Source organism: Caretta caretta, chromosome 9 (genome assembly GCF_965140235.1).
Source record: "Caretta caretta isolate rCarCar2 chromosome 9, rCarCar1.hap1, whole genome shotgun sequence".
NCBI classification, from domain to species: Eukaryota; Metazoa; Chordata; order Testudines; family Cheloniidae; genus Caretta; species Caretta caretta.
In genome coordinates this window covers 49,444,054-49,470,525 of record NC_134214.1, presented here as the reverse complement: position 1 = coordinate 49,470,525, position 26,472 = coordinate 49,444,054, and the positions used below count along the sequence as shown (strand labels likewise).

At 43.1% G+C, this 26,472-nt stretch overlaps 1 protein-coding gene across 3 annotated transcripts in view; it reads right to left on the bottom strand.

Moving 5' to 3' along the window:
- Positions 1-26,472, bottom strand: part of VPS8 (VPS8 subunit of CORVET complex) — a 229,679-nt gene that overhangs the window by 97,676 nt on the left and 105,531 nt on the right. For 2 of the 3 annotated variants that reach the window (XM_075132278.1, XM_048863795.2), the window contains exons 26-32: positions 23,161-23,280; positions 22,140-22,211; positions 10,176-10,295; positions 8,879-8,935; positions 7,642-7,724; positions 2,860-2,944; positions 431-529 (exon numbers count right to left, since the gene is read on the bottom strand). In XM_075132278.1, coding sequence (XP_074988379.1) covers positions 431-529; positions 2,860-2,944; positions 7,642-7,724; positions 8,879-8,935; positions 10,176-10,295; positions 22,140-22,211; positions 23,161-23,280 — 636 coding nt within the window. The remainder of the gene's footprint in view (positions 1-430; positions 530-2,859; positions 2,945-7,641; positions 7,725-8,878; positions 8,936-10,175; positions 10,296-22,139; positions 22,212-23,160; positions 23,281-26,472) is intronic. The other variant, XM_075132277.1, reaches the window with a different exon arrangement.

Here is a 26,472-nt window from a genome sequence, read left to right as displayed (position 1 = left end):
GTTTATTGGTTAGAGCAGGGGACTGGGAAACAGGATTTGTGTGTGTGGTATTCCTGACTTTGCCACTCACATGCGGTGTGATTTTAACTTAACCTCTCTTTGACTCAGTTTGCCTCTGTAAAATAAGGATATTGTCTTCTTTACAAGACACCAACTCAGCGTGCATTGTCGAATGCTTTGATGGAATGCACAGTAAACATGCACTATGTGACTACTGAAAATACACACCCACACACCACAAGACAAAATGTATAGCAGCTATCAATTCCTCCTTTGCAGTTCTTCAGGAAACTCCTCTTCTATAAACCCTACCAAAACCAGCTATGCCATTCTCAAAGACAATACTCTCCTGCCTACAAAGAAGCACAAGGTGGATAAGGGAGAAACTGGTTTAAATTCAGAAAAACAAGCAATTCAGTCTATGCTGTACCTCAATGTGTTTCATAGCCTTCTGCCACACTGACTGCTTCTCCTCGGCACTGTACCCAGGAATGGATAGGATATTGTGGATGTAGTTGAACACTTCTTCCTGAAAGGCATGAACTAAGAAGGTATAGTATGTTCTGGGAAGTGCATCAATGACAGCTTGCAAACCCACTTATTTGGACACAGTGATTTTCAGACTACCCACTAAACTGTATTTGCAATGTGGACAATTGATTATTTAAGGATTTCTTTGGTTGTTAGAAGAAAAGGAGGACTTGTGGCACCTTAGAGACTAACCAATTTATCTGAGCATAAGCTTTCGTGAGCTACAGCTCACTTCATCGGTTGCATCCGATGAAGTGAGCTGTAGCTCACGAAAGCTTATGCTCAAATAAACTGGTTAGTCTCTAAGGTGCCACAAGTCCTCCTTTTCTTTTTGCGAATACAGACTAACAAGGCTGCTGCTCTGAAACCTTTGGTTGTTAGAGGTGAAGATGAACGGATAGGGAGGTTTTAACATCATAGCTCTGCTCACAGAATTAAGACAGACAGTCACAGAAGGAGCGCACTTCAGAAGCGGTACTAGAGCTAGCCCACCTTGGGAAGCGCCACTTCCAATGACTAAACTGTTGGACAACCTCAGCTACTGGTAATAGTTAGGGTTTGACCTAAAGTAGTTCCTAAAGGAACAAAGGCAAAGTATGAGGAGGAGTAGAACTGTATGTGAAAAGAAGTGGCTGAGATTGTTGACAAAGAGTAGCTTTACTTGGATCTCCTCAGTTATTAGAGCAGTCATCTTTTTCCCTTCTGGGGAGGATGGAATGTGACCCCTTGACAAAGAGAACAGATGAAAGGAGGGAAGAGAGTATTCCTTCAGAGTGAAGGTCATTGCTCCCACCTTCCCACTGTATTGCTTGTTATTGCTCACATTCTCTTCAAGATTCTCCTGTGTCGTCCTCAGCAGCTCACCAATTCTCCTTTATCCTCCCCACTTCCACCTATCACTCTCTCTAGTCCTCTGTTTCTTCTCCCTGTCTCTATTATCCACTTTTCTTTTCACTTCTACTTTTCTCCTTCTCCCATATAGATTTCAGCCTGCAAGTCTATAAGAAGTTCACAATATCAGATCTAATATTCAAAAAAGAGAAGCTGCAAGGCTCTTCTACTGAGTCATGCTGCTGTCAGGTGTGAAAATTGGGCAGAAAAAATGCAGAGTAATTTTCATTGACCTAATGAAAGAGCACTTAATTGCAGCCAGAAAATAAGAGGGGTTTGAAGTCTCCCTTAGGAGAGGGAATCATGGGCAGGGACAGAAGGGAACTGCTGGGAGAAACACTGGGAGCATGCCAAACTTAGGAGCAAGCCTAACCTCAGATGTATGTTGTGTTGTGGTTTAAGTTAACCAAGACAAACCCCAAGAAGAAGGTGACTTTTGGACACTAACCTAAGCCTCAACTACCCTAGAGAGATCAATTGTAAAACTGACTGGGAGGGGGAAAAAAAAAATCAAATCTAGATGAGAATTGAGAATTTTTAAGGACATTTTACTAAATACAAATCCCATAAGCATTTAAGAATGCTGCATCAGTTTAAAAAAATCCTGGTTCGATGAAGTGAAAGCAACAATAAAAAATACAAAGATAATCTATAACACGTGGAAAAAACAGGAAGTTGATAACAATGAATATAAATCAGAATTAAACAGACATTACAGAAAGTTGGTTTAGATGATCATAATGACCTCTTCTGGCCACAGACTCTATGAAAGTATCAAAAGAAAAATCTATGGCCAGCTAAGTTAAGGATAATAAAAAGATTTTAAAAAAATATATTAGGAACAAAAGGAATTGTAATAACGGTTTAGGTTCATAACTAAATGAAGAGGGTAAATTATCAATAATGATAAAGACAAGGCAGAAGCATTCAATAAATATTTCTGTTCTCCATTTCGAAATAAGCTGGATGATGTATTCATATACTAGGATGATTAAATACTTTCTATTCCAACCATAACCATAAGAAGGATGTTAAACAGCGTCTACTAAAGATAAAAAATGTAGGGACAGTAGGACTGGATAATTTGCACTCAAGAGTTTTAAAAGAGTTGGCTGAGACGCAATTTGACCCACTTGTGTTAGAAAGCTAATGACAGCCAACTCACCTGGACTAGCGTAAAAGAGCCCTAGTATGGATGCAAAAGCAAACCTTACAGTCATTCAGGATGGGTACTGTAGACACATTGAAAATCAGCATAAAACAATTAACTGCTACATACAACCAGTTGAACTCTCTAGCATAGACCAGGACTCAGCATGTGCCCAGGGTTGGCAGAAAAGGAGGGGGTTCTAACCTTACAAGGTCGATGACAGGGGGGAAGAGGAGCTACTCTCTTCTTGGCTGAGGAAACGTTAAGAGCATCACATATTTACCTACCTTTCTCACTGGATCGCGTAAGTAACAATCAATGATTTTGTCATAGAGGTGCTCCCGTTCATACATAAACTCACAAATTTGATAGCTGAAATAAAGAAAGTTTTCCATGTTAGAAAGACTCCGCTCTTTGACACCAGATAAGAAATGGAGTATAGAATGTCCATCTCACTCTCAGCTCTGAGGCAGCAGAAAACAATTACACAGCCCAGACATGAGGGGATAAATATGTAACTTATAAATAATAATATAATATGGGCATTAGAAGTATAATTCTAATTATTAATGAAGTGTCCTGTCTAAATCCTGGAGGAATATTTCCCTGCTGCCTTTGTGAGTGGAAGAGATGCTGCCCCTAGAAACCTGCTCATTATCTCCAATCATTTGTGATGGAACTGAATGGTTATCCTGGGCTGTTGGTTAGAAACCAAGACAGAAAACTGAGGATGCAGGGAAAACAGCTGTATTACAGGGATGATCAGCTGCATTTTGTTTCTGCACTGCTACTTCAGACAGGTTTGGCACCCCTCAAGTAAACCAATTACTTGGTAACAATCTGAGTTTTCCCCTTCAAAAAGTATCTTATTGGTCAGAGAATAAAGAATTCTTTCAGGACTGTCTTCTGCCATTTTTTCACAGATTCATAGATTTTAAGTCCAGAAGAAACTATTATGAACATTTAGTCTGACCTCCTTCCTAGTCAGAGACTCTCACTCAGTAATTCCTGCATCAAGTACAGAACCTTCTAGCTGAGCAAGTGCAGATCTTTTAGGGAGAGATGTCCAATCTTGATTAAAAACTGTAAATAATGGAGAATCCACCTCATCATTCCTGGGTAAGTTGTTCCCACGGTTAAGTACTAACACTGTTGAGAGCCCCAGGTTTTTCGCAAATCAGACCACCACAAAAACAAAACACAAGATAAAACAAAATACAATGAAAAACTCTCATCACAGCAATGACTCCTACCCTGTGGGCTGGGCCTCAGCTTTCCACTCCAGGTGTTGCAACCTGCTGCACAGGGTCACAATATTACTCATGTTTGGCCTGGCTGCCTCTCCATCATCATGACAGAAGGGCAGCCAGTCCAAACCCGAGCGGCACTGCAACCCTGTGCATCAGGTCGCAATGTCAGCTGTGGGAAGCCAGGCCTACCTCTGCAGGGTGAATACTGGGCAGGCTCACTCAGCAAACTCCTGCCTGGGGACAGGACCCAGCACCCCCATGTGGACAAAATGGATAAAATTAAACATAAAATTCCTGAAAAATAAAATGAAAAACTATAGAAAACAACAAAATGTCATAGGGTTCTGAGATTCGCATTGTATTTCTAGGTGAATTTGTGTAGCTTCAAAACAAGTTTTCAGCAAAAGTGCTCCCAAACAATGACACACCTGTTTACAGAGCAGAAAATGCAATTTTTGGGAACCAACTTTATTAACAACAAAGTAGGATCCCAAGAATCAGTGGAGCCTGTGATGCTGCACCCCGTAATGCTTTATGGAAATAGGCTTATGAAAGTAAATGTGACATAACTGGAATATGTTTTATGCTAGATATGCCACGTAACATATCTCTGCAAAGGTTATGATCTACTAGATATATTCATCCTATTTGTATGCATGTATCATTTTTGTATTTGAAGTTATGAATATTAGCTATGTACTTGTTTAATTTTAAGTAGCCTCAGTGAAGCAGTTGGTCAGCTTCCTGAGAAAAGACTATTCTCAGTAAGTGCCCAATCAAGAAACACTTAAGCTAACAATGAACTTGGAGATGCCAATCCACACCTGAGCTTTCCCAGGAATGTGGCCTGGCTGGTAAGGAACTCAGTCATTCATGGACATGTGACTTGCCCATGTGACTCCAAAACTCCATCTCGGAGCTGGATTCTGGATAGGAAAAAGGGGGGGGGGGTGTCTCCACCCACAAGAGAAAGTCTATTTAGGCCCCTGGGAGACTCCTCCATTTTGTCTTCAGCTGGCTCAAGAGATATCCTTTGGGGGTGGAGAAGCTACCTGAAAGAAACTGGAACAAAGGACAGTAACCACAGGGGTGTGAGTGATTGCTGGACCCAGACTAGAAGGAGACTAGTCTGTATAAGCAGCTTACTGGAACATCTCTGAGGGTGAGGTTTCATCTATAATCATTTTCTTACTGTATTAGGTTTAGACTTGCATGGTTTATTTTATTTTGTTTGGTAATTTACTTTGTTTTGCCTGTTATCACTTAGAACCACTTAAATCCTACTTTTTGTATTTAATAAAATCACTTTTTACTTATTAATTAACCCAGAGTATGTATTAATACCTGGGGGAGAGGGGCAAACAGCTGTGCATCTCTCTCCATCAGTGTTATAGAGGGCAAACAATTTATGAATATACCCTGTATAAGCTTTATACAGGGTAAAATGGATTTATTTGGGGTTTGGACCCCATTGGGAGCTGGGCATCTGAGTGTTGGAGACAGGAACACTTCTTAAGCTGTTTTCAGTTAAGCCTGCAGCTTTTGAGAGACATGGTTCAGACCTTCATCCAACCTTCATCCCACCTGCCTCCGTCCAACATGAAAGTCTTACTGTAGGATAAATGGGCAACCCAGTGATGGGTAGCAAAGGAGTGTACTGGTTTTTATTTTCAAAATACAGCCAACTCTAGACTAAACATGTTGTCTGAGGAATGCATAGTGGAGTGTGGCATATGAAGTGCTGCTATTGTTGGTCAGCTTTCATATCTAACATTGAGTTTTGTTTCCAAAGCCAGGAAGAAATTACGTAAAAACAGTGTCCAAACTGAAGCAAGCATGGTCTGTGTGCCAGGCCTCAAGCCTGCTGATGGACTCCCGTCAATATGCCTTTACAGCAGACTATGATAGAGGAACTGCACTGGTACAGCTTCCTGACTGATCTCTTCCAGACAAGGGAAGATGATCAGAAATCCATGTGGATTCCCAGAGCTATCAACTGTTTTACAATGCTGCTAACCACACGGTGTCACTGATGTATTTGCAGGCCTTACCAGGGACTGACAACATTGCTTGAGTGATCTGTTCTGAGTGCTACTGAAAGGCAGAACTGAGCACTTGCTTGTCTTCATTAAACAGATGCCACCCACCTTTATATTTCCAGTGCTTCTGTCCTTCCTAGTATGGGGAAAAAGAGCTCACCATGTCTGAGGTTGCGGCTTGGATGCCTATTTGTTGGCTGAACCCAAACAAGACTGAGAATACTTTCAGGAGGGGTAAAGTTGCCAAAGGAAATGGTGGAAATTCTCAGCACCTCTGAAAGATTGGTTTATGTCTGCTGTTTGATTTTAGGGTTGGCAACCCGAGGGCTGATCTGAATCCCCAGATACAATACAGACCAGTTTACGCGTGAATCCGCTTAATGCGCGGTAGCACCATGCCTCCCAGTACTACCTATTTAACACGCGGTACAGGAACTTGCTATGTAGTACTACATATTTGCTCACTAACTCACTGACATAGAAATCAACAGGAAGAGTGGAGCGGAAATGTTTTGTACGTCTTTACCAATATTGGTAAAGACGTATCGCGCACGCTTAGTCATTGTCATGCTAGAGAGATATATAATATATAGTAGTTATATAGTAATATATATACACTACATTAGAAAATTTTAACCGTAGGCCTAATATAATGGTAGAAGGCAAGAATCAGCATTCCTACACTGTAGAAGAAAAGCAAGAAAATAGCAGAGAAACCCAGGCCAAAGTTTCAAAAGATATTGGGACTGCCAAATCTGCTCTCCAAAGATGGCTAAAAAACGAATCTAAACTGAATGGCTTTGTACAAAATATTGATTCTGCTGTGGGGCTTAAGCGAAAACATGTGCGCTATTCAGCAAAACCCACAATAAACAAAGCCATGTGCACGTGGTTTGCTCACGAAAGGCTGAAAGGAATGCTGCTAAGTGGGCCAATTCTTCAAGCCCAAGCAACAAAATTTGGAAATTTAATGGGGGGTGAATCATTCCAAGCCAGCAAGGGGTTTATAAGTCGTTTTTAAAAGCATCATGGCACAGCGCAGGTATCGATTTATGGAGAAAGCCGATCAGCCAACGTATCGGCCACAAATGCGTTTCCCACCAAGTTAAAATCTATTTTACAAATGAAGACAACCACGAAGAACAACTTTATAATTGTGATGGAAAAAAATGCGAGCCAGAAAGAGCAGAAAATAATGGCTTTTTTTCTAAGTGAATCATAAGACACTTCTTTCAGCATGGCCCTCCTAACCCACGATCCATTAACACACGGTCGTGACGGCTTGACTCCCAACATCTGTGCGTAAATGGGTCTGTACTGTACTTGTAAATTCCTTTAGGATGTGGACCCCCCCCCAATCCTCCATTGTCACCCATCATTACATTACAGTCATTACAATATGCCCTACATAGACCACGTGAAACCTGACTATTTTACTTTCCAGGATGGAATCAAATTCAAAGCTAGTCAAGTTTCACATGATTTGGGGTTCCACTCTGGAAGGTTCACACAGCTCTGCAGAAAGTACTGCTAAGAAGAACTGAAAACAATCAGGATGACATTAAATACAAATGGACTGAGAGAGATTAGATACAAACTGATAATAAGGAAATAAAAGTGAATATGTTTGGGGGAAAGAAATCCAAGCACAGCTGCAGAACAGCAGTGAGATACTTGGAATGACTACATATCTTCAGTGATGATTAGAATGGCTGAGAGGGCTACAGGAGGACTTTTAAAAACCAGGTAATATACACTGTAAAACCAAAAAAAAGCTTACAATTCAGCTTTTTCTGCCATAGGGATGAGACGATTCTCTTCAAATTGTACTATCCCTCCAGCTTGCAGTAGTTCTAAAAGGACCTGAAGAGATATTCAATAATTATTATTTGTTTTGTGGTAGTACTACAGCCTCAGATCAAACAAAGATTGTACCTGTCTGAAAGAGCTTGCAACCTAAAACCAAATATTACTGTTGGGTTTTAGTTTACTTTTGGTTCTCCATCAATCTGAAGGTCACATTTCCCAAGGATTTTCCTGATGGTGCTATCAAACACAAGACAAGTACAGGAAAATGGGTGACCCTCTCTGCCAGTGATACCCTAGCAACAGGGAGCAGGAGTTACGAAGGAAATTCAATGACAGAGAAAATCAAGTAGCCTGGATCTTCCCAATTAATTAACTTAATGTCAGAGAAGGTGATAAGACACGACCCACCAGGGAGAGGGAGAACTTGCTGCAAGGATGATAAAGGAAAATAATTAAGAGGCTACAAATTGGAAAACTAATCATTAAACAAAAGCAACTAAACTTAGGCCTTGTCTAAGTGAGACAGCTGCATTGATTTTACTTCAACTGGCTTTTAAATATTTGCATATTTTGTCCTGGTTTTAAGTGGGAACATTTTCATTTTCATTTTCTACTCCAACTCCAGCTCTCCCATAGCATCAGTTATTCTTCCACAGAGATAGGCAGGCTATACATATCAGGAAAAAGACAACATTTAGGTACATGTAAGACCTAGTGAGACTGAAGCATAAATAGGAATTGAAGTAAAACACTTGAGCCCAGATATCGCAGTGGTAGCAGCGTGGGGGGAATGCATTGTCCCAGCTAAACCTAGACAAATGCCATGTTAACTCCATGTGTGTCATACTTTCTGCAGGAGTCTAGATTACAAGATTCCTGATGGCCCTGGTTCATTTGGGGACAGGAGAAAGAACCTCTCTCTTTAAGGGGCTGTTTCAGACCCCAGTAGTTGGGATCTATAGTACCCATCTCCAGGCCCTGTTATGCCACTGCTCCTGGCTGTGCCCTGCTCTGCCCTCCTTTCCCACCCCCCATCTCCCAATGAAAGCTTCCATTTTGGTACATTAGCTCCAATACAGCCTGTGGTCACTCATTCTCTGTCTTCTGACCAGGTTAACCCTCCTCTAGAGATTGGTAATTCCTAGCACTTCTTTTTCTGATCAGTTTGTCTCTTACACATAGTGAAATACACCTCTAAAGATTGCTACCTGCTGTCTCTCTGAGTGTCGGGAATCGTCATCAGGGCTGCATAGAAATTCAAGGACCTGGTCAAGGAGAAAGATGACTATTTTCATTATATATTAAAAAAACAGTGAGGAGTCCTTGTAGCACCTTAGAGACTAACGAATGTATTTGGGCATAAGCTTTCATGGGCTAAAACCCACTTCATCAGATGCATGGAGTGAAAAATACAGAAAGCAGTATACACACACACAGCACATGAAAAGATGGGAGTTGTCTTACCAAGTTTGGGGAGGGGGGCAGTGCTAACAAGGCCAATTCAATTAAGGTGGAAGTAGCCTATTCTCAACAGTTGACAAGAAGGGGTGAATATCAAGAGAGGGAAAATTACTTTTGTAGTGCTAAGGAGGCCAATCCAATGAAGATGGACGTTGGCCGTTTCCAACAGTTGATGAGAAGGTGAGAGTATCAGCAGAGGGAAAATTACTTTTTATAGTCACCCATTCACTTTCAGATGTTTGTGGAGCCTTACTCTAAGGCTCTGAGGCCTTTCATTAAATACGCTATTATCCATTAGTATAACCCCTATAGACTTGCCTGCTCTAGGGTTTGTATGCACTGGTACACCAATTGGTGCAAACCCCTAGTAAGGTACAGCATACCCTAGTTTCAGACTGTACAGAAACATGCTGTGTATTAAACCATTCCTTATACAAATCCATATACATTATACTTAATTGATACAGGCTTAAATCAGGTAATCTGTTGAGCCCTTTATTCTGGCACCCCACAGTTAGTGGCATGACTATACTGTTCTCAGGGAGAGGGTTGCAGCCAGTGTCAAAAGATTAACATTTTGGTTCTCTCCTTCCCAACACCTGCACTCTCCCCAAACACACAAAATCTATAGGAAACAGATGGAAGCCTGCCTTTCCATGGCAAGGAAAGACTTCAGGGTCTGAGGAAAAATAAAAGGTAAAGAGACACTATAACATTGTTACTGCACACTGTCTTCACCTCAGGAGATATGTGGAGGGGTCAGAAGCAGAGGTTTCTCCCATATCTCACATAATTACATAAATCACAGGAGGCTGAAATAAGAACAAGTATTTAAAACACTGGCACTTTTGTGCTGCCTTCTCCGTGTAGTTTCTGAAATCACAACCACTGAGCCCCCAACCAGTATCCCACCTACTATGTGGCAGGTAACCGATCTTTAGTACACCTGAGCCTACAGTGCAATTTTCAATTTATTTGTGGAACCTGCATGTCAGAGACCTCCATATACAGCTGAGGTTTCCTCAGTGACAATGGAACATTTACCTGGTCAAAAAGTGTCCTGTTTACAAACAGCGTATTGTTGGGTTTAGCGAGCTGCCGGGCAAGAAAGGTAAAAAGACAGCCAACTTGTGATGGGGTGAAATCAGAATTTTCCACCATAACCTTGTGAACGAGAGAAAAAACAAACATGATTTATCCATTATGCAATCACCTTTGAAAAACACACAAAACAAGACGCCACAGCATGACACACTAGAAGTTACACTAGCCGTACCAGAGTGAACTCTGAGGTGTTTAGAGAGCAGCACAGCACCTTACGGGCTTCCAAGTTGTGGCATCACAACTCTGCCTAGTGATCAAGCCTGCTACTTCCTTACGTGCCCATTCAACATAATGTACTTCTGTCGTGAAGATTGTGAATGAAACTAACAGTCACCCTGTGGGGTATTCGTTCCTGCATGGTTTTAAAAAGTAGCTTTGGCTCCCATTTCAGATTAGCTCAGATGTCCCAGTTAGAAAGCAAGTGCATGACTAGCAGCATAAGAGAAAGCTGGAAAAAAGGCACAAGTGCCTGGAACAGAGTGAGTACAGGGGAAGCCAGGTGGGGCTGCACTTAGATACCCAAGCAACTATATGTATCTCTCTATGGCTGGGTAAGAGGATTCCTGAATTAACAAGGAAGGCATACTCAGACATGGTTACCTGAAGAGATGAAGTGCATGACTGCCTACACTCACTACTATGGTAGAGGCACCTGACTGAATGTAGACAGGGTTGTGCTTGTGCTTCCAAGGGTGTGAATTTGCACACATGCTCTGATACTTTAAGGACTCTCAATAAAGGGAAGTCTGAACAAGCTTAGCTGTCTGGAGCCCTGGAATAAAAAGGGGATATTTGTGCCTAGACTTCACTGTCTGGGGAGGGGACTCCTACAGGAAAATCTGAGGCTATGTTCTGGGAAATAAGTTACTGAATGAACAGGAGGGTCTCATTGACTGTGCATGTGTACAATGGGGTGCTGTTCCCAAGCATGAATGCCTGTGAAGCAGCTGAATTAAGAGGACCAAGTTTTTAGCCATGCTCAGTATCTAAGGAGCCCCCAGGCCAAAAGTTTCCAACTTGAGTACTTAGAGCCTATAAATTGCAGCCCTTCAGGGAGACTCAAGGAGAAAAAAAATCATTTGATTATGAATTGAGAGACCGATTCTGGGGTGCAATCCAAACCAGTGAGGGGTTGTCTCACTAACTGCCCTGTAATCCTGGGTGCTTCCCAACGCTTTGCTGTTGTAGCTCCCAACCTGGGCTGCTCACAACCTGCCTACCAGCATGCAGGTCACACCTGAATGTCTGTGCATGCACGGCTGCAGAACCTGGTCCAGCAGCTGTGATCCCAGCAGCCTGCCAATAACACATCAGTCACACACTGACTTCCACCAGCCTCGGTTACAACCAGAGAGATGACCCCAACACACTCCAGTCCTGAATTTCCCCCAAATGTCCCTCAAGTGCCCAGCCCTCTCCTGGACGGGTCCTTTGCTCCTGTAAACAGACAAAACCCACATCACAGCTTATTAATTTAACGGGGGTAAATACACTCTTCTCTTTAAGCATAGCACTGAGTTAGTTTATAGTAAAATAAAACAAATTTGTTAGCATCACTTAACCTATGTCCTATTGCTAAGTAAAAGGGAGAAAGTTAGACAGTGTTATAAGGAAGTAAAAATGAAACCTGAATCTAAAAGTTTAGAACTTAATCTAGCAAAATACAGGCTTTGCTCAACATAATCTTTGTGCAAGAAAGAAACTATTACAATAGTGCGTAGGTGTGAATATAGGGGTGCTTAGTGTCAGAGTTTCCCGAGCTGTACTATATGATTGTTAAACGGAGGTGTTTGAATCAGCCTCACCAATACAGGAGGAAGGAGGCGTTGCCTCCCCAACTGCCTTCCACTTCTTCCTAGCAGCCCCCAAGCAGCTCTGGTGAGCCAGGAGCATTCTGCACAGCTGTTTTGCCTTTCTTGTTGCAGCTGCTCAACAGCTCCCACACTGGCTGTTTGCTGAATCAGAGAAGGGGGGGAACCAACACTGATTGCTCCATTGCCAACTTCTGTGCTGAGTTTTGGGAGTCCCAAAGAGAGCACTTAGCAAAGGATGGCTCCCCACCCTATGCAGCCACCAAGGGCAGCCCAGCAAAAGGGGCGTCTGTCTTCATGAACAAGGTCAGCTCCCAGACTACTGCACTGGGCAGCACAGTATGGGGGGGAGGTGATCAGCCCTCCGTGGAGAAAGAAGTGGTTCGGGACTATTTAGAAAAGCTGGACGTGCACAAGTCCATTGGGCTGGATGCGCTGCATCCGAGAGTGCTACAGGAGTTGGCAGATGTGATTGCAGAGCCATTGGCCATTATCTTTGAAAACTCATGGCGATCGGGGAAGGTCCCAGACAACTGGAAAAAGGCTAATGAGGTGCCCATCTTTAAAAAAAGAAGGAGGAGGATCCGGGGAACTACAGGCCAGTCAGCCTCACCTCAGTCCCTGGAAAAATCGTGGAGCAGGTAGGTCCTCAAGGAATCAATTCTGAAGCACTTAGAGGAGAGGAAAGTGATCAGGAACCTAGTCAGCATGGATTCACCAAGGGCAAGTCATGCCTGACTAATCTAATTGCCTTCTATTATGAGATAACTGGCTCTGTGGATGAGGGGAAAGTAGTGGACGTGTTATTCCTTGACTTTAGCAAAGCTTTTGACATGGTCTCCCACAGTATTCTTGATTAGGGGGCTGGAACACATGGATTTATGAGGAGAGGTTGAGGGAACTGGGATTATTTAGTCTGAGGAAGAGAAGAATGAGGGGGGATTTGATAGCTGCTTTCAACTACCTGAAAGGGAGTTCCAAAGAGGATGGATCTAGACTGTTCTCAGTGGTAGCAATTGACAGAACGAGGAGTTATGGTCTCAAGTTGCAGTGGGGAAGGTTTAGGTTGGATATTAGGAAAAACTTTTTCACTAGGAGGGTGGTGAAGCACTGGAATGCATTACCTAGGGAGGTGGTGGAAGCTCCTTCCTTGGAAGTTTTTACGGTCAGGCTTGACAAAGCCCTGGCTGGGATGATTTAGTTGGGGATTGGTCCTGCTTTGAGCAGGGGGTTGGACTAGATGACCTCCCGAGGTCCCTTCCAACCCTGATATTCTACGATTGTCTAAGAGGAGAAGCTGAGAAACAACAAGTCTTAGGGCTAACGTATGCCAGTTGGCAATGGTCCTCCAGGGACCATATGCCAGCCAAGGACAGCCAGAGGGCAGCATGCAGCACCCCCTGCCCCTCCATACCTCTGCACAGGAGGAAGGCATGTGAGCTATACCTGCTCCATGCTTACTGGGGATAAGGAAACTTGTTCCCTGTGTGTCACCTGAGCAACACAAATGGAGCAGAACACGGAAGAGAACATGTGTCAAAGATTCATGAGGAAGTCAGTTGATTCTTGATTGAATCTTTGTGTCTGAGTTAGGGCAACAGGCAACTCCCTCACACTGTGGGAGCCCCTTGACCTTGATGAAATGTATTTTGCTTTCAGGCTGAACACCACTGCCCTATATTAAAAGAAAGGTTGCCTGGGCATGTTCGATTGTTTGGGGGAGCTCTGAATGACAGAAGGAGCCTATGCCTACTCACATCTCTCTCTGGCCCCAAAAGACAACAGAGAGCCACCCTGACGCTCCTGAATGGGGATTCTTGCCCCTGCTTGGGTAGGAATGCACAGATGAATAATGGGGGGGTGACTATGCCTATGCTTGGGTGTCTGGACTCAACTGTGCTCAAGCTTTGGTGCCTGGGAGAAAACACTGGATGAAGCAGGACAGACTATCTTAATGCTAAAGTGAGTGAAGAACCCAGGATAAAGGATCAGTCCATAAAGGTCATCTTAACCACTGTAAGGTAGATAGGGACCGGTAATGATGTTAATTATGGAACAGCACCATGTTATGTTTCAAAGGTAAACCCATATCATCTGCTTTTCCTTATGTTTCATTATCTATAAAAGGATTTGTGGAGGTTTCTGTATGAAATAAAATAACTAAAATATTCCTCTAGTCAAATAAACTAGATCACTAAAAGGGACCTTTCCTCTTTCACAAATTCACAAGGAATCTGTGCTAGTTGTTTCTCAAGCTGAGGACTCATGTTATGTAAAACATAAAAAAAGCTTTTGTTTGCTGAACCTGAGTTAGTATTAATAAATACTGAGTCTAGTATTAATAAATACTTATCAGTATCACCTCTGCAACAGATTTTCCACTCCAATTCTGCCACCTACACACTGGATGTGATCATGGTCTCTAAAATTGTTATCACTAATGCACTGGCAGCAGATACATTCAAAAGAAAAAGGTCAATAAAAATTCAAACAACAAAAAACACATTTGCTATTGTCTGCCTGTCCACAGCTGGCAGCAACATTGTTCTGAACTCACCAGTGCAGCACAGTAGCAACAGCTTGCAAGGCAGTGCAAACATTGGCCTGTACCCACTAAAGCACAGAAGCCGCCTACTGTAGTTAGTAGGAGGGGAGGATTTAAAGAAGGTTTTTACTCCAAGCCCTCTCCCCATATCTTTTCAAAGAAGCTTGGGCAGAAATTCACATTTCATTCTCAAACAGATGAGCCTTTTTGCTGTCACTAGAATACATACAAATATGTGGAGGTGATATCCATGCGCTAAAAACATTTATCACATACCTATGGCCTCATCGTCTACCCACTCATCCATCTTCAGAGGTTCTAGTCTGCATTCCAACCCCCTGAGCAATCTCAAACAGCCAGCACTTACAACCCGCACGATAACAGACTCTGGTTTAGAGAGCTCACACTCCTGTGGCATGAGTGGATGTGGGAAGAAAGAGCTGGAGAAGGAATGGCCACCACATGTGCTCTCTTGACTTTTTCTTTTGCTGACATGTGATTGCATTAGGAAGATTTTTTTGAGGGAACCATATAAATGATGCATCAGATTTGTTTATTTATTGGAAGCCAGTAGGGGAGTACTAAGGAAACTGCTCCCCACAGAGGGGAGGAGAGGAGGGGAAAGAGGTACTTGGAACACTAGTCCTGCTTGCTAAAAGGGTATGTCTTCTGGAAGTAGCTGTGATAACAAATTTCAGAGTAGCAGCCATGTTAGTCTGTATTCGCAAAAACCACAAGTACTCCTTTTCTTTTTGTGGTAACAAAGACCTTCTTCCCATTATCTGTAGTTAGGGGAACATTTTCAATTCTCTAATGAAATTTGGCAATTCTTCAGACAGTTAAAACCTGTGAAAAAATTTGTGACTTATTGCCCAAAGATTCATGAGGAAGTCAGTTGATTCTTGATTGAATCTTTGTGTCTGAGTTAGGGCAACAGGCAATTCCCTCACACTGCGGGAGGCCCCAGACACCCGTGTGTGCTGTGAGTTCTATATACTCAATGCCGGATTAAGTTGTTTTTTGAATGGAAGAATGACAGAATGCCAGGGTCACAGAGATGGAACAGAACAAGTTTAACTTGCAATTCTTACAGTTGCCTGTTGAGGGGCTCTGACTATTCCTGTTCTGCCAGGCAAGGGAGGTGCGAGGCAGGGATTCTCCTCCTGCATATTTTCTCTCAAATTCAATCAAGTTACAGGAAAGGAGATCTGTTATATGAAGTATTCTGAGAGAATCTCCTAAAGCTTCTATTCTCCAGCAAGCATGAGGGGCTTAACCTGTACAGTCCTTTGGAGGCAGAGAAATCCAACTTGACCCTGGAGGCAGGACTGAGGCACTGTCACTATGACTGACCTTCAAAACTTTACCTCCAATTGTCTCATGACACATGGCAAACCCTTTTAGTGAAGATTGGTGGATGGATTCAGGCTTGAGAGTCAACAGTTCTAATCCTTTCATTTCAATGAACCATTTAATTAGTGAAAGAACTAAATTTAAGATCAAAGGATTTAAAAGCTGTGGGAACACTGGAACCTTTGGATATACATAAAACTAGCCCTTCTGGCCGGCTCTGCCACTATTCTCCTAATTTGCCTTTCCTTCTCTCCCTGGATGAGCAGCTATTTACCTTCTCTCCATACCTACCAACAGCACAAAACCAGCTCCCATCCTGAGTGACTGGCACAGCAATAGATAACATGCTGTCTAGCCACTTGCCTCACAGGGGTCTCTTCGTGCCACTGTTCCTGCTTCACTGCATTCTCTTTTGCTCCAGTTCCAGTCCCTCCCAACCACTGTTCCTCTCCTCCCCAAAGACGGACATGGCTCTAGCTCTCACAAAAATTATTTACATGATTTATATGAAATAGCTCATCCCCTACACTACTGAAAACACTTAGGCTGATGTTCTGTCCACTAGCAAGAAAGATTTCCGTCCAAAACATGTTAATAATGTGAATGTTTACAGCAGCAGATATACCCAGAGTACCTCAGTCAAATGATGCCTCAGTTAAGGAACCATCGAAAAAGGAGGAGTTTACACACTTGTAACTGGAGGTTCTTAGAGATGTGTGGTCCCTATCTGTATTATCCATGTGTCCAGAGCCAGAAAATTTGAAAATAGTGTCCGTTGGTCCACGCCTGTGCCCTGTCTCACCTTGTGCCTCCATCCAAGGGTTTAAAGGGCAGGGCAGATCAGACCGTCTGCCTGTCCAGTTCCTTCTCTACCGTTAAGAATCAGTTAAGATCCAAAGCAGAGATGATGGAGGGTGGAAAGTGGAATACAGATAGGGATCACACATCTCTAAGAACTTCCAATTATAGGTAAGTAACCTCCGCTTCTTCTTTGGGTGATGGTCCCTATTGTATTCCACTATGAGTGACTGACAAGCAGTACCTAAGTAGGAGAGTGCGAGGAGGTAGATGATAGTGCTGAGCAGAGTACTGCGATCCCAAAGGCAGCATCAGCAGAAAAGCCCTGTATCAGGGCAAAATATCTTGCAAACATGTGAACGGAGATTGGTTTTTCCAATCGTGTGAACGGAGATTGGTTTGGTTTATGCCTGATTGGTTTTGTTCTGTGCAGGTAAAAGGCCAAGGCCCGCCGTACATCAAGGGATTGGAGTCTTCATTCCTCTGCAAAAGTGTGGGATTTAGGGAAGAACATAAGTAAGTGAATCAATTGGTTAAAGTGAAATTCAGAAACTACTTTAGGGGTGAATTTGGTGTGTAGATGCAAAGAAACCTTATATCCTTATGGAATATAGCGTACAGAGAACCTGCCATCATCGCTCCAAGTTGGCCAACCCTTCTAGCTGAGGTGATGGCTACAAGGAAAGTGACCTTCACGTAAAGGATACACAAGGAGCAAGATGCTGAAGGGTAAAAGGGGAGTCTTGTGAATACTGAAAAAAACTAGGTAGTGGTCCCACTGGGGAGTAAGCATCTGAATAGATGGGAATGTTCTTACTCAGGCCTTTCCAGAATCTATTGGTCAGTGGATGTGCAAAGACCAAGTGGCCCTGGTAAGGTGGATGGTATGCACTGATTGCCACCAAGTGGACTCACAAGAAGCAGTTGGGCAAACCTGAGGTCTTCAAAGATAGGATATAAGCTAAGATGAGTGGAATAGCTATAGTTTCTGGGAAACTGCTTCTGATGTGTCCAAGAAAATTGCTTCCATTTAGCTAGTTAATATTTTCTAGTAAAGCCCTTTCTACTATCAGAGAAGATGTCTCGTATAGCTGTGGAACATGCATGTTCTAAGGATGACGCCCATCCAAATACCAAGCACTGAGGTGGTACGGACACAGATCGGGTGCCCGATCTTGCCATTCCACTGGGTCAGGAGCTTGGAAAACACTGGGAAGATGATTGGTGGTAAGGGTGACATACATAGAAAGTTGGGAAACCAGAACTGTCTGGGCCAGTAGGGGGTGAACAAGATGACCTGTGCTCTATCATGCCAGATTTTGGATAGAACTCGAGGCAGGAGGGGTAGCAGAGGGAAGGCATAATTGAGCTGGTCTGACCAAGAATAAGCAGAGCACCATTTTGGGCGTGGCAACCTATGGCTTCGCTGGAGCAATGTGGGGTGCATTTGCCGTTTTTTGAGAGGTGAGGAGATCCCTAGTTGGGGTCCCCCATAGAGTGAAAATATTGCGCAGTATCAAGTCATGCAGCTCCTGCTCGTTGTTGACTGTGCAATGCCTGCTGAGGGAGTCTGCAAGCACATTTTTTGTTTCCCCAGTAGCTAGACTGCTGATAGTGTAGAGGCAATCAAATCTCCCTAGTTCCACAAACTGACTGTGTCTGCCCACAGGGAGGCGGATCTCACACTTCCCTGTTTGTTGATGTAGGAGACAGTCGTAATGTTGTCTGACGTTATAAGGATGTGGTGAGTGTGGATGAATGGAAGACAGGACTTGCATGCCTTCTGGACTTCTTACAGCCCCAGGATATTGATGTGCATATTGGACTCTCGAGATGTTGAGGTACATTGTGCTGCACAGCTGTTCATGTGGGCTCCCCACCTGAATATGGATGCATCTAATGATGGTCCTGTCCAGAGAGGGAAAGAGAGAGTGGATGAGCACGCATACCAGATGAGGATTTGTCCACCATAGCAGGGAAGACACTATGCTGGCCAAAACTGTTACCATGAGATTCATGGAATGGTGGTTTGGAGAGTATACTGACTGCAGCCACGTTTGAAGGCAACAAAGGTGGAGTTTTGCAAACAGGGTGATGTAGGTGCATGAGGTCATATGACCTAAGAGAGACAGACATGACTCAATCAGTACTCAAGAGTTGTTTGTGATGTGAACTATGATATGGTTCATGCCTTCATTAATGAAGAGCTATTCTGTTGGGTCCAGATGCATGGAGGATATCTAAGAGTTTCTGATGGGAGTTGTGGATCTCTTCAAGAGGAATCTGAAGCTCTCCAGAAACTCTGCAAAGGTGGTCTTGGAACTCTCGGAAGTAATTGCGGGGGTGGGGGAGAGAAGAGAAGGAGATATAGAACTCACCACTTCATTTGGGGATGAAGATGGCAGTCTTACTGGTTTCAGCCGAACCACCAGATCTGGAGCATGTTCCTCCTTCTCCCCAAGATCTGAGCTTCCCCTTAGAGGGGAGGCAAGGGGTGACTCCCTCGAATATCGGATCAACTCCTCAAGGGGGGTTTCTGGTCCCTGTGCCCCAATATAGCCAGTAAGAGGGTTTAATAGGCCAATAGACTAGCAGCTCAGACTTAGATGGGGTGGAGGCTGGTCCAAACCAGCGCAGGTCTTTTGGGCAGTGGAAGACACGTAGGGTAAGGAAAGAAAGTTTCATTGGGTGGTTTGGAATCTCCCAATGAGAAGGCTGATCCCAGTTCCGGTAGCAGTACCTTTGGTGCCATTGGAGGGGAGATGTATTCTGAGTATGGGATGGGTGATGAATGCTAGAAGGAGTTTGATTCCCTCAGAAGTGATACTATCTCCTTAGAGATGGAGGGGCCCAATGGAGGAGAGGATTCTGCATCCAGGAGAGTGAAAATGTCCTGTGGGGCAGCAACAGATTCAGATCTCCTTGGTGTGATAAGGGTTCTATTTGTTCGTGCCACCAAAGCCAGCCAGGACAGCAGTATCTGGAGCTGACAGTAATCTGACTTCATCAGTGCCAACAGATCCTGGACTGGTAGCTATACCTGCTTTGTTTGCCATTCAGGATACCGTGTAAGGCCATCGTAGTTACGGAGGGTTTAGACTTGGGAAATTGAGACTGCTTATGGAGAGACTTATTATATAACCTTTTACTGCTTGTGTGATGCTCTCTCAAATAAACTGCTGTGCATTGAGCAAATTGAATCCAAATTTTCACTGACACCAGTAACAATCTGCCCAGCTGTGGGCCATTAAAGATCCATTTCAACAACTGCTTTCAAATTCTCCAGCTCCGGATGCATGATGCATAACCCACAGTGGAATACAACAAGGAGCATCACTCGAAGAAAAGCTTGAATTCCCAGGTGATGCTCTCAGAGATGCCTTAATGTCTATCTGCCAAGGTGCCTTGCTAACAAGCAGCTGTAGTTTCAATTTTTCAGTTATCATTAAATACTTACATTGGACTCCAGTGCAGGACACGTGACTCTCTAGTCAATCTCTAGTTAAACGAGTTTACATACTTTGTGCAGTGCCTTTCTTCCCGAATTACATACATGCAGTACAGCAATGAAATAGATGCTGCTGGCGTGGAGGTGAGCAATGGCCATTTTTGGCCAAGGATACTGGGATAATTCTGTTTCCCTAATGAAAACTGCCATGAACAGATGCAAGTTGGAGGATAAAGGAAAAATTAGGAAGTGCTTTGCTATGGCCTCCAATGGGAAGGACCTCCAATTAATAATCCCACAGTAATTTATCAGCTGAGGGGCTGGGAAGGATCCACTCATCCTTTGCCAACTTTGCTCACTCTTGAATCCACCCCGGCAAAGGGTTTTTTAATCCTGATGCAGGACAAAAAGGACCTTAATGTTTCACCTTGGAGGCACCTTGGAAATACAGTCTCTTTTGAAATTTCTAGAAGTTTTCATGCTGACACTTCTGTGCCTCCTCATCTTGTAGTCAGAGGCAGATTTCTAAGCCATTCTTAAAAGGGCTGCTCTCCTATTTTGATCCCAACACTATTGAAGAAACACTGGGTCTTCAAGACCCAACTGGGGGAAAATTAGGTCAAATTTGTGGTGGCCCAGCCCTTACTTCTTGTTTAAGAGACAGGCCTCAGGACAATGTCTGCATCAAGAAACAACAGGAATCCCAAATTAAGGACCCTGCTTGTGAAACTGAGTTAGAGAGCAAGGGCTTGGGGAAAGGGATGAACTGCTGATATCTGCTAAGATGAACTGTGGAACTAAGCAAAGGAAGATGGGCACCTAGAGTCCAATTTGCTAGTTTGGGGTTCAGTAGGGAAATGGAAAGGGTCCTTTCTTTGCTTCTCTTTTAAGGAGCCAGTTTGGGGGCTGAAAGGATACTCACATTTTGCTATTATTGGGGAGCGTGGGACATAGCCTTCTTGCAGTGAGGTTGGAAATACAGAAGACGTCTGCGACTAGATGTACAAAGCAGCCCTGACAAAAAACACACCTAGAGGTGCTCCTGCTCACAGCCCGGTCTACCTCCTTCCCCGACTGACAGATGCTTTCCTCCCCAACCATGATACTCCCCACAAAACTGCCCTTGCTGTGTGCTATTTTAGGCATTTACTACAACTACGTAGGTATTTTGAAAACTGAACAGTATCTAAGCCTAGAGCTCTGGCTACAGATATTTTTTAAAAGTGAAAAAATAAATACTATATTTGTGCTTTACCCTGTAACTCAGACTCCTGAGCTGAACTGAGCCTAAACTATGTTCTGACTGGATGGGAGTTTACTTCTGCTTCAAAATATTAAAACATAAAACTTCGCATTTAACTGCCTTTTTTGTTTTATTTGTATGGCTTGCAAATTTTAGAATAAAATCTACATATTGTAAATTGTACACATGATTATATATTTATTCATAATAGCCCCAATTTATTTATTTTAGATTCCAGATAGTAGTATTTAAGGCATCTAATTTATCTATAACAATGAGATCGTTGGGCAAGAGGCCCTATTATACACAGTGTTGGGAGAAAGCTAGCTGGGTGCAGGGTTTTGAGAAGGAACAAAATCCCAGGAAACAAGATTTTTCAGTCAAAAAACCAAAATCTCTGCCATGATATATAAAACAGTGCTTCTCCTCCAAGGTCTCAGATGCAAACAAACACTCATGACAAGCAGGTACCACAGCAGGAACTATACACACTTTATTGATGGGCAAGCTGTGCATCAGATGGGTCGAGTGATCTCCTGAAAGTTACACAATAAGGCACTGACAGAAATGGAAAGGGAACTCATAAGACCTGTTAATCAGTCCTCTGTTCTAACCCTAACTCTACAGTACACTGCCTTTTGAAGTGACTTTGTAAATAATACTGTCTAAATGAAACTCAAAGGGTTAATTTTTTACACGCATTCACCTTTAGCAGGATGTCCACAATTCTTTGTTGATACTCCACTGCTTGCTTGTCATTCTTAAAGTCTTCAAAAGTCTGCATTAGAGAAGAGAATTTGTTCCGCAGTATTCTTTGGCAACTTGGGAAGAAGCTTTTCAATGTTATTCCCATAAACAAAAGCAAGTATGAGCAAGAGGGTTTGTTAAAAGGGTGACAAAGGTACTTTCACACTCCTTGTAAGCATGTTACTTTATCACTATCTTTCAGGAGCCAAATGTCCCCTTGTTTTCTTTTGTTGGCCTGTTTAACCGATTCTAAGGCACTTGATACTTTGGTGATAGAACAGACAGACTGATTAGATAAGACAAGTATAGTGGGAAGGGAAAGAAGTGAACGCAAGAAAATATGAATACAGAAAATGTTAATATTAAAACATTCTCCTGTTGAAGCACAAGCCTAAGAGTTTGTTATTTTTATCCCACCTGCAATTTTAGCAGTGGCTTGATAAGAGAATGGCTAGCCCAGTGCACACAACAGAGTCAGATTTTAAAGCCAAAAGGAACCATTACGGTCATCTATTCCAACCTCCTTTACAATACAGGCCAGAGAATGTCACCAATGGTACATCTACTCAGAAGTTAAACACCTGCAGCTGCCCTGGGTCAGCTGACTCAGGCTTGTTGGGTTCAAGTTGCAGGGCTGTAAAACTGCTGTGTAGAATGTCTGGGCTCAGTCTGGAGCCTGAGCTCTGGGACCCCGGGAGTGGGAAGGGTCTCAGAACCCAGGCTCCAGCGCAAGCCTAAACATCTACACAGCAATTTTTAGCCTCACAGCCCAAGTCAGCTGACCCAGCCCAACCCCGGCTGTGCCGCGGGTCTTTTATTCCAGTGTAGATGTACCCCAAATGGTTCCTGCATCAAGCCAATAACCTCTGCTTTAGCTAGTGTATGTCTTTTAGAAAGACATAACTTGAGATTGTGCAACGATAGATGAATAGAGGAGCTAGCTCCCCCCCACCCTTCGCTGAACTTGAATTGCCTCTTACCAGTGCAAGAACGTTAAGGAACTCTCTGGTATCAAAGTGCAGCAGCGTACGAACATACGGGTAGACTTCTTCATCTGCAGATGCCTCAGCTGAGTGGAGACGGATAAGAAATTCAAACACCTGCAACGAATATTTACACAAATGTTGATAATTTCCCACTATTACTCCCATTGTCACTGGTTGAATACGTGAAGAAAGAGTTCTAAACTCTTCTAAGCACAAAAATACAAGTTAATAGAACCATTTCTACTTGAGTGTCTTAAATAGTGTAGGATGAACGTACAGCACAGTATTCTGGTATTGAGCTCCATACACCATTGTGAAAGTTTACCTTGTTGCATAAACTCAACAAGCAAGTAGTATCACTATACATAAAGCAGTTTGGTTTAAAATATCACATGATTTCTTAAAAGCTCTTACACAACTGCATTATTTTACTGCAGCTCAGTTGCATAAGCAGAGATCCTCTCTGTATGCTCCCCTACTGATGAATTCAGGCCAGGAGCAAAAATGACTACAGCCAACTTTTTAAGACCTGGGTATCGAACTTTAGGCACTTGGACCCATATTTAGACATCTAAATAAGTGGCATGGTGCAGATCCCCACTGAAGTCTATGTGAGCTGAAGGTGCTCAGCACCTCAAAGTTCAGGCCACTTATTCAGATGCCTCACTTAGGGCACCTATATATGAATTTTTTTTCTGAAACATTTTTAACTTCAAAGTACCACCATATACAACGCAATTTTGCCTAAAATCAATGGTGAACGCTGATGTGGTCATAGGCCAGACACGAAGCTATAAGTTACAAGCTGAAACACACCATGAACCTTATAGGACAAAGAAGTCCCACTTACATAGCAATTTACATCTTCAGAGAGATGTACAAACACTAACCTTCATGATCTCCTGTCAGTAGGTAAATTGGTATTATTCCCACTTTATAGATATGAAGTCTGGGTAACAGACAAGTGAAATGACCTGGCCTAGTTCACACAACAAATCTGCAGAAAAATCTGAGAGACTTTCAGTCGTGTGCCTCTAGACCCGGCCAATGAGCACAGTAATCTCAGCAAACTGCATTTTAGTATTAGAAAATATCTGACTTGGGAATTTCTTTTCTGGATCCCTTCATAGCAGTTGGAGGCAAGTCAGATCTTTAAGAGGACAAAACTATTCAGATTTGCAGCAGAATCTTTCAACCAGAACAAATGTCTAAGAAAAAAAAACTTAGTCAGACACTGCCAAGGCGTAAGACTGTTGGACATGAAGGAGCCAAGAATGGAGAAGTACCTGAGAATCGACTCTCCCATTCACATCCAACAGTCCAAATACTGGGGAATTCAAGGCAGTAACAGTCATTCCAAGCAGGGAGGGAGGAACAACAACAATGTACATTTAATTACAACTAGTGGTTTGAGACATGGAGAGTTTACAGAGACTACTTCCTGCAGTATCTTACCAAATGTCAGACTGATTGAAAGGTTGAGGGGTGAAGAGCAGATAGCTGCTCTATAAAATCTGTTTGGTCTCCAAGAAGGAAATCTGCAAAGGCACAAGATTCACAAGTGAAGCAGATGTCTGAAGGTGATGAGATACTCAGCTGGGCCTCATGCAAGACTGCACTATGAATTGCGGTAACATGTCTTGGGATGAGCTTCTAAACCCAAAGAAATCCCACTCTGAAGAAAAGGCAATGCCTTATTTTTCCTGCTTTTTGTATACATTTTCTTGTCAATCCAACAGTGGTACAACTTCAGCCAGTCAGTTATACAGGAGAACCTCTGTTTCGAACACCTTGGGAATGGAGATTATTCATAACTCTGAACAAAACATTATGGTTGTTCTTTCAAAAATTTACAACTGAACATTGACTTAATACAGTTTTGAAACCTTACTTTGCATAAGAAAAATGCTGCTTTCCCGTTTTTCAGTAGTTTACATTTAACACAGTACTGTACTGTATTTGCTTTTTTGGGGGGCGGGAGGGGGCGTTCTTTGCTGCTGCCTGATTGTTTACTTCCGGTTCCAAATGAGGTGTGTGGTTGACTGGTCAGTTCATAATTCTGATGTTCACAACTCTGAGGTTCTACTGTATACCCAGTAGGTGGACCCTTTCTTAGATCCAAGGTGGTGTCCACAACCTTGGCTGAGTAGCCTAGAGTAATGATCGGTGTTTCTCAGATCCCAGGCTGCTAAATGAAGGCCCAGATTGGGGTGAAATATCAGACCCTGAAATAGAAAGCCCTCTTGTACTAGAAGTATCCACAATGTATCAAGTTTCAAGAACCACAGTCATTGAGGCCAATCAAGAGCTATCAGAAGAACTCTGGAAGAGAGCACAGCTAGGGGACACTGACCCTCATTGCTGCTTTTCTGGAGACTGAGGTACTGGCTATGCTGGACCATGTTGCTGCTGTACTAATTTAGATGTTGAGCTAGGACATGGAACTCCTGAGGATTGTTGGGGAAGAGTGCCTGAGTCTGTCATGAATGGTAGAGAGAAAAAGTGTTATTTACCCCTTCACATAACACAAGAACTAGGGGTCACCCAATGAAAGTAATAGGCAGCAGGTTTAAAACAAACAAAAGGAAATACTTCTCCACATTATGCACAGTCAGCCTATGGAACTCATTGCCAGGGGATGTTGTAAAGGCCAAGGAGTATAACTGAGTTAAAAAAGGATTTTATGTAAATTCATGGAGGATAGTCCATCAGTGGCTATTAGCCAACATGGTCACAGTCAACCCCATGCTCTGGGTGTTCCTAAGCCTTTGACTGCCAGAAGCTGGGACTGGACAACAGGAGATAGATCACTCAAAAACACCCTGTTCTGTTCATTCCTCCTGAAGCATTTGGCATCAGCCACTGTCAGAAGACAGGACACTGGGCTAGATGGACCATTGGTCTGACCCAGTATGGTCGTTCTTATGTAGCTTGATGCCTGCCACAGCAACTGGGGCACACCTGGCTTGCACATCCGTTGGGAGGTTGGTCCTGGCATCCTGAAACACTGTCAGTGATCTAGCCTGCCTTAACACACCAGAGCAGTTTGGCTCATTTTTGTAGCAATTTGGCTTGCTCCTAACACCTGCTCCATGTTTTCTGCTTTGACAAGTAGGCACAACAAGGGAAGCAGCAAGCACAGTCCCTTAGAAAATACCTTGTGTTCACATACTCTAGATCCAAAATGATAAAATCTGAAAAGACCAAATTGCAAAGTTAGTTAGGGAAGTAAAACTGACCAGAAACGCAGAAAAAAGTCCCTCAGCTCAGCAAAGGACTGGCCTGCCTCTAAGTGCTATGGAGAGA